Genomic DNA, 17681 nt, shown 5'->3' with positions numbered 1-17681 from the left:
AAAGTTAATATTAAAAAAAACATGTTCGGGGATAGAAGAAATGTCTTGTTATTAGTTTATTAAGATAAATGAGGAAATATACACATTTGATATTTTCTATTATTGGGGCCCTTTCCGTTTGAAGTTCGTAGGCTGAAATTTCAGCCTGTCAGCTGTTTGTATTGTATAGCAGTTTTCGAGCAGCTATCTATGTGAGTATAATATACAGGTGGGCTTATCCCAAGGTGTATGAAATTAAAAAGCTGATTTTTATCGCTTCTGTTTCTGAATGAAGATTTTAAGAGTGTTTTGAGTATTCGTCAAGCCTCCAGAAAGCTCGTTGGAGCAAAAGTTTTCACTCGTTCTATCAAAAAGTGATGTTCAAAATTGGTTATAAAAAAATGCTATGAGACCACCTGGACTACATACACATTGATTTCAGATTCGATCTTCTGATTTCTTTACAGGGTTTCACACTTTATCTCAAGACCGCGGGACCCCTTCCCGAATCTGTCTTAGCCAAAGCCAAGACTGCGGTATGATGCTTGAAAACGTTGATGATACCTGAATTCATCGGATACAATGCTGAATCTGCGGCACATTTCTCGAAACACACTGGTCCGCGCCGAGGACATGCGGTCGAATATTTTTTTACACGGATAACCTTTGTGTACATCAGTGTACTGAAAACAGTTAATTATTTTTTCGTGTTCTTACCAAAAAAGATTATTTAAACTGATTATCTTAACACTTGTAAATATTTTATTCAAACAAATATGCATTCACTCATTTTATTAAATTGTCTTTTTTGGTAAAAAAAAAACGAAAGGATAATTGAGTGTTTCTAATAGACTGATGTACACAAAGGTTATCCGTGTAAAAAAATATTAGACCGCATGTCCTTAGCGCGGACCAGTGTGTTTCGAGAAATGTGCCGCAGATTCAGCATTGCATCCGATGAATTCAGGTATCATCAACGTTTTCAGGTATCATCAACGATTTCAAGCATCATACCGCAATCTTGGCTTTGGCTAAGACAGATTCGGGAAGGGGTCCCGCGGTCTTGAGATAAAGTGTGAAACCCTGTAATGCTCCTTGGGATAAATGTAAACAACACCGTGTTTTCGAGCAGGTACTCGAATCTAATTCTAGCTTTGAGGGTAGAATAATCTAGACTGAAAATTGCAGGCTAGTTTTTCGTGTGGTTTCGTATGGAGTGTTTACATGATTTCAGCTTCCAACTGTCAAACTCCATACAAAAAACTAACTAGAATCGTGAAGCCCCCATTGGCTGATATTTAAGCAATCGAAGAAACTCTGGGCCAAAATATAAAGTCCTTAAAAACGTTCTTAAAATCGTTCTTAATTTGTGGTAAAAATAAATTTAATTATTTTTTATTTCTATATAATATTTAGTATGACTGCTTTTTACTAGCCATATTGTTAAAGAGGTTCTAACGGTTTATATAATTCTCAAGGTATTTCCCTCTTATTGTTTAAAGTAACTTTTTTAAACATATTTGTTTACATTGAATCTCAAATACCTGCCAAGAGGTTTTTCATGTTTTTTTTAAACAAAGTAATTCAGTTTAACCTTCATTTGAAAAAATCGGAGTCTAGTCGTTTTTGATTTACGTTCTTGGAGCTCAGAAACTACATCGTTTTAATCTTAAAAACAAAACTACAATGAATATCCTTTTCTTTGGGATCAAATTTGAATAACTGGAATAATAATGTTCTTCTGACGTATTACTGATTTATTTATCCAAAACAAATAAAATTTGTATTTGTAAATTGAAACAAATAAAAATTGAATATTTCCTTCGTTAACAAATATATAGACCGCTGTTGTCCGGTTGACCAAAACTTAGTTTCCTGATAACATAAGACAATATGCTAAACAATGGCATACTTTGAAGATCCTGACCTTATAAGTAGAACCTTTGTTTAAGGAATAGCCTTCGCTTTAGAAACCAGTAAAGGAATGATTGTAACTTATTGTAATACGAGGATAATACTATTAAATAATTAATAACATTTATGCCATTGTACTTTTATGTCGTAGCGCTGAAAACAGTCTTCGCTCAGTTTACCTCTCATTGAAATTTGAGAAATTATCAATTTATTTAGCTTATACTGGTTTAATAATGGCATATTTATTAAGCCATATTTATGTTTATACATATCAAATACATCAAATGCAGCTCATTTTGCATATAATTTGAAAAAAAATGCAGTATCGGTAACTTCTTTTATTTCTCATTCTTGTAATATCTGTATAAGTTCACACAAACTAGTATTGTTCACTGTATAAAATATACATGTTTTATCTTATTTTAAAATCATGCTCTGCATCTAAAATTGTCCATCGTTCATGAACACAACCGCAATGAAACAAGTGCGTCAACAATTTTCCTTCAACAATATTTGTTAAATTTTCCTACCGTAATAAAAGCACTACATCGAAAAATCAACAGAGAACCGGCTTCAATGTTGCTGTTCATCATCGAAACTCGATACCGGCACAATGGTCACAATGGTTGGCCGTAGTTTAAGACATAATATTTGGATAAGAAATTGAGGCAAGTTAAACTAAACGGTCCAGACGATACAAGACACACAAACAATGAGATCGGCCGGCTGGCAAGCATCCGCAGCATGCACTGCTTTTAAAAGAGTCCGGCTTTCAATTACTGTTCGTCTCTCCCTCCCATCCCCAAGCGAATAATCAGAATCATGGAATCGTGCACCGAAGATCGTGATTGTTTCCAAATTGAACGACAATGTCCCAGCTTATAAGATACCGATTTCGGATTGGACGTGTGCCGTGTGTCGAACGGAAGATTCACCCGAACCATCAGCTGCCCAATTGCATTGCAAGCTTCTGATGATGTTGGGGCCCCTCTCGTTTGACCCGGGTTTTTTGCAAGCAGCTCATTGACCGATAATGTGTACCGGGGTACTGGTCAGCAATCTGGTGTAGGACACACTGTTGGAACAACTTTGCCACAGCGCTGCAGGGGAAAAGCCATATAAGCAGCAGCAGAAGCAACATCAGCTTTGAGAAAAAGAAAACCTACTTCCCTTGTTACAGTTATTGATTTTTATTGTCTGACGGGCCGAAGGAGGTTGCAACTTTGTCGCTCGGAGGACGCCCACAGTGTACGTACGTGGGTTTGCCGAAGAGTGTCACCATCATCCGGCCCCGTTACTGTAATCATTGTTTAACGAACGTTACTTGTCAAACTTGGGGTGATGGAGCTGGGTGGTGGGTGACCTTTTCAGAACTCTTCAAGATGGTCGACGAGAGGGCGCACACACACACACACACGCCTACTTACATTCGCCACACAGCCGGTAGATAGGATGAAACGAACAGCACAGCAGCATTGGGCAGAATCGCAGATAAAAAGCTCATTTTCCTTATCCCAAATCTCGCTCAGGATCCTTTCCGAGCACGCGGGCACAAGGATGCAGTTAAGAGAATGAGAGAAAGAGATGAAGGAAGAGGTAATAGATAGAATGTGTGCGTGTGTGGGAGAGAGAGAGAGAGAGAGAGAAACAGAGAGAAAGATAGAGAGACACTTGTGTCCTTTTCCCACATCCGTCAACAGCCATCATTCCCCCTTTTGCAGATGGTGATAATTTTAAGTGCTGTTGATTTTAGAACCCCTTGTCTCGGGGGCCCGGTTTCCAGCAAAATGGATAGTAATAGTGTGCTTGTACTACCAGTATAATATTGCACATCCCGGCTGGCCATGATCTCATCGTTGTGTGCTTCCCGGCAGCGTTTGCGTTAGCAGCAGCAGCAGCAGCACATGTGGAAAAGCGGATAATAGAACGATGATACATGTCGATCACGTTTCCGAGTTTTATGTTTACCTATGTAACAAATGCTCCCATGTCCGTGCCATATCGGACAGTTTCGAGTAGCTTGTGATAATATGCATACACACAAACACACATACACACACACACACACACACACACACACACACACACACACACACACACACACACACACACACACACACACACACACACACACACACACACACACACACACACACACACACACACACACACACACACACACACACACACACACACACACACACACACACACACACACACACACACACACACACACACACACACACACACACACACACACACACACACACACACACACACACACACACACACACACACACACACACACACACACACACACACACACACACACACACACACACACACTCACAAACACATATCCAAACCCCGCGGCCGTTGCTCCACGTACAATATGGAGCAATGTTAGTGATGGGAAGAAAAATCGTATCACGCAATCTGGGAGGCGATTGATAGAGATTTGCCAATAGGTATAAATGATGCATATTTTATGCGTTTAAAAAAGATTCCTATTCGTCTGGCGTACTCGATTCGGGGAGGGAATCCAACAAAACCCATCGGGAAGATATAGACAATGGTACCGATCCTCCTTTCAAACGATTCCCTGAGGACTTTTGTGTATTTATACAAACAAGAGCGGGATGGAATAGCGTATTTTATGATTTGGAATGTGGGGCAGTTTATGGTTGGGTTTGTTTGGAATGGTGATTTTTCTAAAGGTTTATTGGTTATTTGTGTGTTATTTTTAAAATATTCAGTTATGCTTGTTAATGAAATATTACAGGGGACTATGGAGAATTCAAATCTCATAGGATTAAATCTCGACTGTTCAAAACCGCTCGTTAACTGGACAAGCCCACTACTGAGACTATGCAAAGTTTTGATAAATCGCACAGTTTAAAAAGAGACAAATCATTGGCACTGTTACAGCAGCAGATGTAGATTCTTATGTAGATTTTTATATTGGCAGTACATTGTCGACTAGACTGGTGTTTATTCCTAGAACAACATTTCTAACTGTGGTATGATTTCAGAGAGTTTTTCTTTTTTGTTGGTGAGCTATCATTGAGGCTGTATAGGTGACTAAGAAATGCTGTAAAAATCGATTCTTATTGTTGTGTCAAAAGTAAATGTATGCGATAGAAAGGTTTGAATTTGTTGAAATGTTTAAAGATACAAAAACTCAATCATCTGTACTTTTCGCTTGCTGGGAGCTATGTGCAAAGTTGATCCTGATAGCTATGATGATCAGTTATGATTGAATAATTAACGAACTAAACAATTCAGAGGAGTGTGAAACGTGTTTCAGCACCTGGCTGAATGATCATTTCAATATTTTCCATTCTTAAGTTGAACAACTCAAAATAGAACAATAAAACAATTGGTGTAGTATTCACAGGGTTTCCAGTCTTATTAAATACCATGCAGCTGTATCCTTAATTCATCTACAAACTTAGCTACAGCGCTATCAATGAGGAAACGAGAGACAGTTGATTTTAAACTGAGCTATACTAATATTGAAGTTAAAGAATCTTTGATATTTGTTGAAGCTTTGTATCATTTGGTTAATAGGCGCATTGTATGAATGTGCAGTTCTTGAGAACGTAGGTCTTAACAGCTCACGTGTCGTGAAAGGTCGTTCAGGAGCATAAAGATTCAGATTTTCTAGCAGGTAGGGAGAGTCTATGTTCCCGCTAATTAACTTCGCGACAAAAGTAGCTTGTAATGCCTGACGTCTATGTTCTAAGGTTTGTAGACCAAGAAGCATGCACCGTGACAGGTAATCTAATTGTTATGATGAAGCCCATTGTAATCGGAATACAGTCATTATCCGATATACGCTATCGCACGGGACCGAGCGCAATAGCGTATCTCGAGTTTTCGCGTATAGCGGATTCCTATGGAAAAATAGTTTACACTACCGGTTCAAGGGTTGAAATATAGCGTCACAGAGTTTTGCATTGAAGTTTTTTGTTATAAAACAGGTATCTTTTGCACAAATTTAATGCAAAATGCTTTAAGAACACTAAGGAAATTCAAAAAGAGCATAAAATATTTCAAATAATTAAAATATTTGCAAAAAACAAATGGAGCTGTCAAATTTAGAGGAATCGCGTACTGCGAATTCGCGTATATCGAGTATCGCGTACTGCGGATAATTGCTGTATTGCTATTCTGGAAAATCTTTTTTATATGCTTTCTATCCTAGCCATCCACACATGACAGTATCTGGAGAAAGAAACTGAATCAGACTCTAGGATGGAACGTACTAATGCGGAATATAATGCTTTCAGACATATTGGATCTTTTATCTCAAGAGTTTGCCTGATTACAAATCCTAACATCCTATTGGCCTAGGTAATTATAGAGTGGTAATGCTCGCGAAAGAAAAGTGATGAATCAAGGATCACACCAAGATCCCTGACTGATGACACGCGAGACATCCTGTAACTGTGCAATGAGTAACCAAAGATTGAAGGTTTTCGTTTCCTGTTCACAACTGTCTTTGTGTTGTATATCATATTACTTCATAAATTACATTCGTGGTTAAAATTAGAATATTTCAAATGATGCTCGTACAAATGGTTGGATTTTAAAGTAATTTAAAAAAAAACACACATACACATACTAGTTTTTGTTGCTTGTACTTCATTACTTACCAATGCTACCTCTCGACGTTTAACGCTTTGAGTGCCAGGCTATTTTTGTTTATGTTTCCCTGGGGGCCAGCACTTTTTGTTTACATTTTTTATGGCTATCATATATGATACCCATGATCTCCAGTAAAGTGTGATTGAATATTGAAAAAAATAAAAGTTGGTGAAAATAATGATGATTTAATGCAATTTTGGTTGATTTCTTGTTGTGTTTACGTTGTTTTGCTTTGATTTGATAATTGAATCGGCAAATCAACAGTTTAATGTTATGTATGGCTTTGTTTTCGACAAGATGCTTCATTGATGAAAAGGAAATAGTAATCATGTAAACAACGTATGTTGAAAATAAGATAAAATTTTAAATAATATCTACTGTATATTAGCCGATATGAAAATTCACATTATAACTAAAATATAGGTGCCTACACAATATTGATCGCAAGAATTGTTATTTTGCATTTATATTGTTGATGTTTGACTATTTATGGGTATCAAAAAACTATTCTATAAACAGGAAAAAACAAAAATGCGCAAAAACCGTATAAATTACAGAGTTTTTTTGTCATTTTGTTGATCTTTTTGCAAAATTTCATGATATAACGCAGAATCTGTAACAAGATATTAGAATTTAAAGTTATCATATGAGATAGCCATGGCACTCAAAGTGTTAAGTGATAGACCTGCTGTTTTAATCCCTTACCGTCGCACATCTTACTAGATCGCTGATCCATTTTTAAGAGCATTCTCATCATTTGACGCTTGGTATTTTCAATTCGAATACAACATCAAAGACTTCAGAGAAGAGGTATGAGCTGGGACACATAATAATTCTTCGTCTTATTGATGTCTAGAGTCCATTGTGACTTAAAAATGTGTTTACTATTATCAAAAGTGTCCTTTTTAGTAACCAGCTGATCTTGACTGAATTATGAATTAGTCACTTTAGCAGACTTGCTATAATTCCATAATTCTTTAATAATTCGTTCTTCGTTTGGGTAGCGAAGTAACAATAGCAGGAGATCTGCGAATTTTAATCAAAACGTGATCAAATGAGCAATCATTTTAAAATCTATGTAATTTATATAATTATATAATTAAAATTCGCATCAAAATTAACATTAAATTTGCTTTTTACTAAACTTTCAAAATGGTTGTTGCATAACTGTTCCATGTTCAGCTCAATATTAAATAAAGCCCTACCGTAACACTTTGCCATTCCCTGCCAAATTCCAGCAAACCAACCTTCAACCCACCCAGCACATCGATAAATCAAGGTGGCAGGAACCGTACTCAGCAGCAGCCCGGGCGCCGCTGAAGACTTTCGATAAATCTTTTGCGGAGAGTAGTACCAACTTTTCAAATTGACCATAAAAACCTCAAAACCTTGCCGTATCCGGATGGGGTTGGATGGATGGATGGATGGATGAATGGGACCGGACAGGACGTGCCGGCACGCCGGCCTCTCAAACGTGACTCTCATCAATGAGCAATTAAACCGGAAACGCCTTTCCTGCGCGTTGTTTAGCTTTCTGGTGCACGCAGTAGCGCAAAGGGACAGGAAAGGACGGATGTGTAGAGCGTGAAAGAGAACAGCGAAAGCAGCGGAAGGTGGAAGAAAGGTCATCAAAATTACCTACCGAACGCTGTCAACGGGTTTGTCGAGCGCAGACCACCATCACCACCCGGGCACTATTATCATAATTGCCTAAGCATTAAACATTTAGTGCAGGAATGTAAATTAGATACGCACGGGCTGGAAAGGGGTTTTTGGCTCCCCGGAACTGGACCATCGGTTGGGGGAGGGACATGGTTGTAAAATAAAAATCTTTATCATGATGAGACAAAGCGATGAAATGGAGTTCCCCGAACGGTAGACCGAAATGTGCAAATTTTATTGATTTCCATTAATAGAATTTAATTAAGCTTCATCAAAATCAGCTGGTGTGGGGTGTTTGTTTGATTTATATTCGGCTAAGTTTGTTCGATTTGAACTCGGTCTAACTGTGTGTTTAGAGAAAATATAAGTAGTTCTGGACAACTTACTGTTATTTTTGAGTGTTAGTGTGTTAAAGTATATAACTAAATAAACAAATTGCATTGGCAGTTTACAGTGAACGCCTGAAGCTATGCAAATTATATTTAATTTAATTTATCAACTTATATTATGATGTTTATTTTAAAAATAGTACATTAAATTAAAAATAAATTTTATCTTCATGTTTTGATATTTTATCAATTAAAAAAAACTTAAAAGCCTGAAATAATGAACGATACATTTTGTGGAGCATTTTGCTCAAATTTGTTCGAAAATCATTCTTTAACATCACTTCCTAGTACAAATATATCATTTTTACGTACAAGGCATCTCTTTGGGTAATTTTCCACGTAGCAACACTGATCGTTTACTCCCGCCAAACAACAAAACCATTTTCCCTTTTTATTATGTATTCCCAATGGAACTGTTCTTAATTTGTGTATGCGCCCCGGCCTGTAGTATGGTCAACTGCTCCGGAAGGAAATATAACATCCCAAAAAGTCCTTCAAAGTATACTGTCAGCAGCGCTGGAAGGGTTGTCATACGATTCTCGCTGTGCTGGTAGCAGTAGCAGCAGCACCAGGGCCAGCATATTTATGACATAATTACTGTTCATTTTTATACCTATACACCAGCTTTTGTACGTCCACGAGATGCTGCTTCGGTGAGGTTCGAGGAGAAATAATTTGAGCCCAGGATTTTGTCCCACTCGGAAGTTGCGTTTCGGACAGCGTGACAGAGGTCTCGAAGGAAGCGTGACTCTGTGACGGGCACACGGCCCCAGCCAGTAGCATGTCATAATTTGTTCTCATTATGACGGCCCCAACCGGCGAGCAAACGATTACGAAAAACAGTCACCAAAGGCATGGAAATTTGCAAATACTTTGTCTTTGTGGGATATCAAAGACGGGAGTCCTTTCTTGGACCCGTTAAAAAAGTATCATATTCTTATCGTGCTTTATGTTTTGCAAGAGTTATGGTTTTTTGAATGCCTGTCTAAAAAGAGAGTGCTCCATTCCATTTTTTCCATTTAATACATTCCTCCATCATTGTTACACTTAATGTGTGCGGGAGTTTACAACCAGCGGGTCATCAGTGCAATTTGTAATAATACGCATAATGTGCGCCAGCACTTAAACGCTTTTATGTGTGGGCTAACCGGACCGAACACGGGGAACACCGCGAAAACCGGGACCGCCAAATGCCGGGGGTCGATATGTTAATTTTAGTGTCCCCAAAAGTACCTTTGCGGCGTTATGCGTGTGCCGGCACTGGTTTGAGCAGGGCAGCAAAAAACGGTAATTAGAAATCGGTCACAGTGCGTAGCGCTGGTTCGCCTAGTTCGAAATTGATTTATACCCCGCGAGTTTCACGAGCTCCGGGGGTGGTTGGCAAAACATAAAACGCGGACTAAATCAGCTCTGGGGGACACTCGGACGAGACTTTTATGGAGCAGGTTTGGGAATCGGGTCTGTCTAGAGGCTCTGCAGAATAAATCGATTCGTAGCATTGGATGCGCTCATGTAAATCATACGTGCCGTTTTCCGTGTCGCTCCCGTGGAGCTATCAAAATAATGTCGAGCTGAACCGGAGCTGATGCCCTCTGCGCCCTAGCTAGATGCAACGAACGTAGCTGCTGCGGCTGCTGCTGCTACTGTTGTAGGAACAAGGTTTGAACGATTCGATTATGCAGCAACGGACGAGTTGGGGAGTTGGGTTTGGCAAACCCTTTACCCCTTTTAGCGGTTATTGCGGTTGCGTTCCCAGGCAGCTAAGCATCTAATTTTGTCCCTGGTGCGAATTAGTTCTCCGTTACCGATTCAACCTAGCCAACATTTTGTGCGGTGCCACGGTCGAGGGTTTTGTGCGGTGACGGACTCGACCTCTGTGATCAACTGCGAGCCACAACGCGGCTAATGGGCGCATACCAGTGTGTACTAGCATCTGTACACACACACACACACACATACATGAGTGACACTTTTAGGTTTTGTGTTTGAATGGGAATGAAGTGGAGGGCACTTAATTGGGATGATGGAATTACGGGGCATTGGTCGCATTGCATCTTTTCGGTAGAAATGGTGCAAGTAGAATCGACAAAAAAGGCGACGGACGTTGGTGCAATTGGTCATTTGCACACTTCAATTGATATGCATGGCGCGAGTAGTGAGATTGAAGCAGTACGATAACTGTGTATGTGTAATTTTGGGCACAAAAAAGATGTCAAAATCATTTTTGAAGGGCCTTCATTAATTGTATTATGTGGCTATTGATTGGTCCACAAAATCAATTAGCAGTATTTGGGAACGGTGAACAAAAAACCATGAGAGTAAATTACATTGATCAAAGTTTTCCAAATTGAGATAGTTCTTGGTAACACAGGAGTTCATTATCATTAAGCAATATGATGTGTCTTGGGATTGGTGGGATCAAAATATTTCCTACTTTTATGCATTTATTTCTTCGAAAAGGATAAATTCACTCGTTTCGGTGTGGAAATTGTGATGGTGAGAGTAGTGGTACCGTTTAAGTGAGGATTATATTTGATAGGTCATTTAGAAATGAAATTGGACAACTCATATTTTCCCATATTGGAGGCTTTCGTAATATCGCGTTGTCAGCCTTTTTATATGTAGTTTGACAGTTGGCAGAAATCATTTTAACACACCATACAAAACCACACACAAAACTAGCCTGCGGTTTTCAGTCTAGATTTTTCAGCCTCAAAGCTAGAATTAGAAATTTGAACGTCACTTTTTTTAACGAGTGAAAACTTTGGCTCAAACAGGCTTTCTGGTAACTTGACGAATACACAAAATACTCTTAAAATCTGCATTAATAAGCAGAAGCGATAAAAATCAACCTTCTAAATACATACACCTTGGGCTAAGCCCATCTGTACATTATACCCAATATGATAGCTACTCGAAAATTACTATACAATGCAAACAGCTGACAGGCTGAAATTTCTTGATACGAACTTAAAAGGGAAATGGGCCCATTATCTGCCTTTGACACACTTTAGCTATACTCATGTCAAAAATCAGGCCGTGAAAAACATCTGAAAATCATGCATAAATGTAAAAAAAGGTATGAAATTCACTCGGTTCACCGAAAATCGGACGGTCAACATTCCTTAAGAAAATGACCATGTAGCTTGACAACATTGGCCAATATGGTAGTAAAATCGTTTAATATCAGTTATTAGAGGTCGATCGATAATTTTGGATGGTAATATGAGTGTTACATCGATGGTGATCAGAGTGCTCTATGGAATCAGCCAAATGAAATAAAAGAGTAGTTCTAAAAATGGTATTATTATCATTAGTTTTGTAGAAAGATAATGGAGGAGCCGCTATAATGACGAGCTATACGAGATGTACGGCGACCTCACTGTCGTACAGCGTATCAAGCTCGCCAGGCTCCGGTGGACTGGCCATGTTGTACACATGGAATCGGACGACCCACCCCGTAAAGTCTTTTTAGGCCGTCCACAAGGACAGAGGAGGCGTGGTAACCCCAAACTAAGGTGGCAAGAAAACGTGGAGACGTCCGCCGGCAGACGAAGGCGCGAGACCGTGAGCGATTTCGGACACTCCTAAAGCAGGCCAAGACCGCCAAGTTTTTGTAGCGCCGGACAAGTAAGTAAGTAAGTATAATCGCAAAAAATATTTTTCAATATTTAAATTTAGTAGAATGTTACATGTAAAAGTATTAGAAAATTGATGATAATTTGAGTACATAGGTCAAAATCTCGGCAATGTTCTTACTATTGTTTTATACTTGCAGTGTTAACAATTATATTCTAAGTGTATGAAAGTATGTAGATGTTCAAGTTTATATTTGATGAAACTAAACTTTAGTAATTCAAACGTTGAATGTATTTATTAATACTTATTTTTTTATTGGTGAAGTATTTTTAAAACGTAAAAAATTAATAATATAAAATAAATTGTGGTGGCATTATACTAAACATAGGATCTTCAAAATTGTACATTGTAACCAGTTGAATTGAATAGTTGCCTAGAGAGCTATATATATTATAATTTTAGTTCATAAATGATTGCTGGATTGATCTAAATACTGTGTTCAATATTGTTCTATTTATTTATTTCATTCCTACCCATTATATTTACCACCCAAGACACAACGGCTCACCAATTAAACCACTTATGAAATTATGTACAAATTCACAGTGAATTGTTATTCTCACTCGCTACCGAAAAACATACAGGTTTTTTGCATGGTTTGCTTTTGTAAAGATAAAAATTTCAACTGCAAATATTCTCGCTTCATAAATTTGCACCCTAACTAAACAGCAAAACATTTCATCGGTACAAAGCATTCTAAAGCTCCCGTTTTCATAGAAATTTACTGGTTTGTTGGCTTAACAATGCAACGAGCAAGCTTGTTCATAAAGTGGTAACATACGGTTGAACATCGATTTTAACCGTGGGCGAAACAAATTTGAAGCAATAAAAACGATTAAATAATTTATGATTTTCTTTTTATTTTAAATGTTTGCTCCAAATGAATTTAAAATCACTAAAAGCAATATTCAGAGTTTGAAAGCAAAAATGAAAGCAGTTTCATGACATAATATTAATATTAAAGGATAATTAAACACATTGTACGTTAAACTTTAAGCCTTTATTTACTTACTCGATTTGTACTCCACATTTGCCCGGTACCAGACGATCTGTGCGGCTGGCCTCGCGTTCGGAACGACGCATGTAAGCGTCAGCTCTTCGCCCTCGCGTACTTCCACCTTTGCATGCTGGCTGTAGCCCTGGATTTGGATCGATGTGGGTGGAGCTGAAACGAAATAAAAAGAATTGTACGGATGAGTTAAAGCGATGCCAAAATTTCTCACCACCATCGTCACCACTCGGTCATGTCCCGGGCCTGACTAAAAGCACCAGCGCAGCAGTAAAGTTTTATCCCACGTAAACGAGCCCGCCGACACACAGTAGTACTGAGTCAGTCTGTGTGTGTGTTTTGCACGTGATTGTGCGATTGTGGAAAAGTTCTAGTCCGATCAGTTTGCGAGACCGTTCAAGTGGCACGGCACCGGCTACCTGGCGCAAAATTCCCACAAGCCATAACTTTCCCACAGTTCGTAGTTCCGCAGCCGAAAACGCAGCCGTACTTTAATTGAATGAAATATTAGTCCAGCGTCGCATTCCGGCTAAGAACGCCCTGGTGCTGGCAAAAGAAGCTGTCCCGATTGGCTTCTCACTTCGCAAGCATCACGAAGCGGAAAGAGCCCGAGATGCTATAAAAATCTAATTTTATAGTGATTTGTTTGACTGTTGTGCCTGGGCAATTGCATCGCTGTTTCGTGTCGGAGTGGCTTTTTTTTTACAAGCGACTAACTGAACGAACAACCGACCGAACGCTCTCCACCGTCACAGGCCCACTTCCCGGGGGACACCCGGAGTTCGTGACTCCATTGCCCGTTTGATTGTTAATTCCATTGCCGATGGACAAGTTCTGGACGGGTGAAGGGCATTCTGTGCGGCAAAGCAATGCGGATGCGGATGAAGACGGTGCATATCTTACGCGAGCGCCAGTGAGCACAACAACGGCTGCTGGGCCGTGCAGAGCCTCGTTCATTATAACCTGTTTCTTTGGTTGCGCCTTCGCAAATGGCAAGCATCTTCTGCATTTATTAGCACCAACTGCGGTTGAGTTCCTGTCCATATCGAGCGTAAAAACATGGCACGGAACCGTGGAAATTTTATGTGCACGCGGGAAGTGCTGCGGGTTCTTGGTTTTTAATTTCCAATTAACCAGTTTGCCAGTGACTGTCAGGCACGCCCGAGAGAACGGCCGTTATGCGTGGAAATTATCGAAAATTAGATTGAGTTTCCTTTAGGATAGGCTGGTGCTGTGTTATTAAAATTAGTTGATTATTATGCGCGTAGGCTTTTGAAGCGTGAAAGTATCTTAGGGCGCACATTCATGACAGTTTTACTTGTGGAAGTAAGTATTCTTCATGTACTGACACTGAAAATTAGTGACCGAATAATTGGTCAAATTCAAAATGAAATTACTTCTCAATTTCTGTGTCCCTGGTCTACTATCGATTTGATATTATCTGTTTGGTATGCAATGGAAATCTCTCAATTAATGATTTTCTTTATTTTGAAAACTTCGCAAGAATTCAAATTTACATTTGTTCTAATAAACAATAGAATAGAATATTGTCACGTCGATATATTCTATAACTAAAAAACGCGAAAATTGCATTCGAACTGCATCCAGTTTTTAAAAGAGTTTTTAAAAGACTAACAGTATTATCATTGAGTGTCATGGCTATCATATATGATAGTCAGTTATGTTTCCTGGGGTGCCATGGATATCATATATGATAGCCAGGTATAACTGACTATAAACCTTAATATCTTGTAACAGATGGGGCGTATTATCATGATTTTTGCAAAAAGATCAACTGAATGATAAATAACTTTGTAATGTATACGGTTTTTGCAAATTGTTGATGTTTTCCGTTTTATAGAATAAATTGATCGATACTCATAAATGGTCCAAAATCAGCCAAAATTGTATTAAAATTAAATATTTTCATCATCTTTTAAATCATCATCTTAGAATCATATCTAATAGCCATAAAAAATGTAAACAAAATGTGCTTGGCCCCCAGGTGTTTCCCTGAACAAAACTGATCTGGCACTCAAAGTTTTAAGTATCAACAATTATAGTACAATTAACGATGAATACTTACAAAATGAAACATTATTTTCGTTTTTTTTTTATTTTCATAAGCAAAAAATAAAAAAAAATGCTCTGGATTGTGTATATTTATTTCGGTAAATATTGTAAAATTGAAGCATCACAGCAAAGTTCATTAAACGCTTTTAAATTTAAAGAAACTTGTTTAATTAAAATTAGAAACATGTCACAGGTGTCTGTTGTCGCAGAAATAAAATAATGAAAAATATGACAATAAGATATAAATATATTTTTACCAAGCCATGAAATTTTTACGATCCATCCTAGAATACTCCTCAGTAGTTCTGTGCCCATCATCCTCGTTATGGTCGAATAAGATCGATTCAGTGTTGAAGAAACTCGCCTGTTTAGTCCTACGGCGCAAACATCTTTTTTTTAATCATCCTAGGAGAAATAGATTCACTAGACCCTTTAGCTAGAGTTAATAGCAACGTAGGAGCTTGGCAACTTTAAGAAACTATAGGCTACTAAGAGTTGACCAAACTAGACGTGTAGATAGCGATAAAGAACAATGAATACTAGTTGACTCAAAGGCTCTATAAAAATAAACAACGTTGCATACATCTCACGCTATGACTCTTTTGACTTAAACTCCTAAAGCTACCCTGTATGTCTTGCTGTGATACTCTCTGTTATTTGCGAATTGTGGTGATCTTACAATGTACCGTGATGCTTTATGTTATTTATTGCTATATTAGACAACTAAGATAGTTCATAAGATCAGTGATAAGGCCGCAATGATGGCCAATCACTTAACAAATTCAAATAAACAAATAAAACAAATAAATAGTTACACAACTTTTTTTTTATTTCTGCCTTCAATAATAGTTACCTTAATTAGTTCATTGGTCTCTATAGTTCTATATATAGTCTGAATACATTGGTTAACAAAAGCCTGCAAGTTCGATAGTCTGCCAACTTTTGAATGTGTGATTTTGATTGGCAAGTTACTCGATAAAAGACAACCGTACATATTTTTCTTTACAAAAAATTATAAACGAATTGAAAAAAAAAAATGCAAAAAAGTACAACAGTCCTTAATATTTTTGTATTATTTTCAGAAACCAGGTTTTTCATACAAACGCATATATCGCGCAAACTATCGCTCGTTCAACTTCAAAGCTTTCAGTTAATGAATTTGGAATGTACTTCATTGTTGTTGTAATCGTAATAAGTACTAAGTAGTTCCAGTTGCATTTGATTAGCAACTGGAGTTGAACTAGCGATCTCTTCGATGTAGATCTCTTCGATGTACAACAAGTAACATACATTCGAGTGTTAATAACTAATCGAAAACAACTTAATACTCGAAGCGTTTAATAACTTGAAACGCAACGACATCACTGCTAATAATTAAATTCATTGCACTATAGGCTGAATAAAAGCTTGAAATTGTAAGCTTGGTCTCCTTCATTCCCCATGTTGATTGATACATTTATGTTGGAGCTGTGTACAATTTGTAGTAAATTAAAACTCGATAGAAAAAAATAATTCCGCATGCTACCAACCTCAAATAATGAAACATTGAAATCAATATGCAACCCATTCCCATTTAGTACCGTTTTAATGAAAACTTTCATCCACCATACGCGCCCCAATCCACCGCAACAGTGTTTCGACACGAGTTTTGCATACATTTGGGTGTGGTAAAAGTTGCCAAAAGTCCTACCCCATTCTCAACCTCGCCCGTAAAGGGTAGGAAAGAGGAGGCCAATCAAAATGTACCGTCAATTTTCTCCCCTCCGCGCAACCTAACTTTCAACTGCACTCTTTCGCGCTGGGTAATATCGGTTGACGCGCGGAGTGAAATTGAAAAATTACCAACCCTGCTGCAGTAGTGCTTAAATAAAAAAAAATTTGCACCCTATTGAATTTCAATGAGCATGCGGCAACGGGAAAACTTTCCCATCAAGCGTACCAGCCGTCGCACGCTTGGGGATTGGGGTTTTCCGGGAAAGGTACATGCGATGCACCGGATCGGAAAATTGTTGCATCGGCACTGCAATTTCGGGGCTGTGGCTGAGAAACGAAGGAGCAAACGACAGAAAACTCAAAATGACAGTGTACCACGTTTTCACGGGCTAATGTGTCGTATTTTCTTACGGGAGGACTTTTACGTCCCATCGCTTCGTTAAGCGCACGGGGGCAAGTGTGTTAGGAAAGGGCAACGCAGCGCGAAGGTGTTGTTATAGAGTGGTTCGTCTTGATGGGTGGAAAAAGTTTGGACCAAGCTTTTTCCTTTTCTTCCCGGTCAATTTCAACCCCGGGCCGCTGCCATGGAAACCTTTTTTCTCCCCAAGGTGAGGGAAGGAAATGGTGGAAACACCAGAAGGGTGGGTTTTATG

The 17681-nt window shown here is 38.5% G+C and overlaps 1 protein-coding gene across 5 annotated transcripts in view; it reads right to left on the bottom strand.

The window, feature by feature from the left end:
- Positions 1-17681, bottom strand: part of LOC4397681 (nephrin) — a 264444-nt gene that overhangs the window by 53594 nt on the left and 193169 nt on the right. For all 5 annotated transcript variants that reach the window (XM_061657212.1, XM_061657211.1, XM_061657214.1 and 2 more), the window contains one exon: positions 13246-13398. In XM_061657212.1, the coding sequence (XP_061513196.1) occupies positions 13246-13398 (153 nt within the window). The remainder of the gene's footprint in view (positions 1-13245; positions 13399-17681) is intronic.

This window comes from Anopheles gambiae, chromosome 3, assembly GCF_943734735.2.
Source record: "Anopheles gambiae chromosome 3, idAnoGambNW_F1_1, whole genome shotgun sequence".
NCBI lineage: Eukaryota > Metazoa > Arthropoda > Insecta > Diptera > Culicidae > Anopheles > Anopheles gambiae.
The sequence above is the reverse complement of the archived record's forward strand: the minus strand, read 5'-3'. Positions and strand labels throughout refer to the sequence as shown.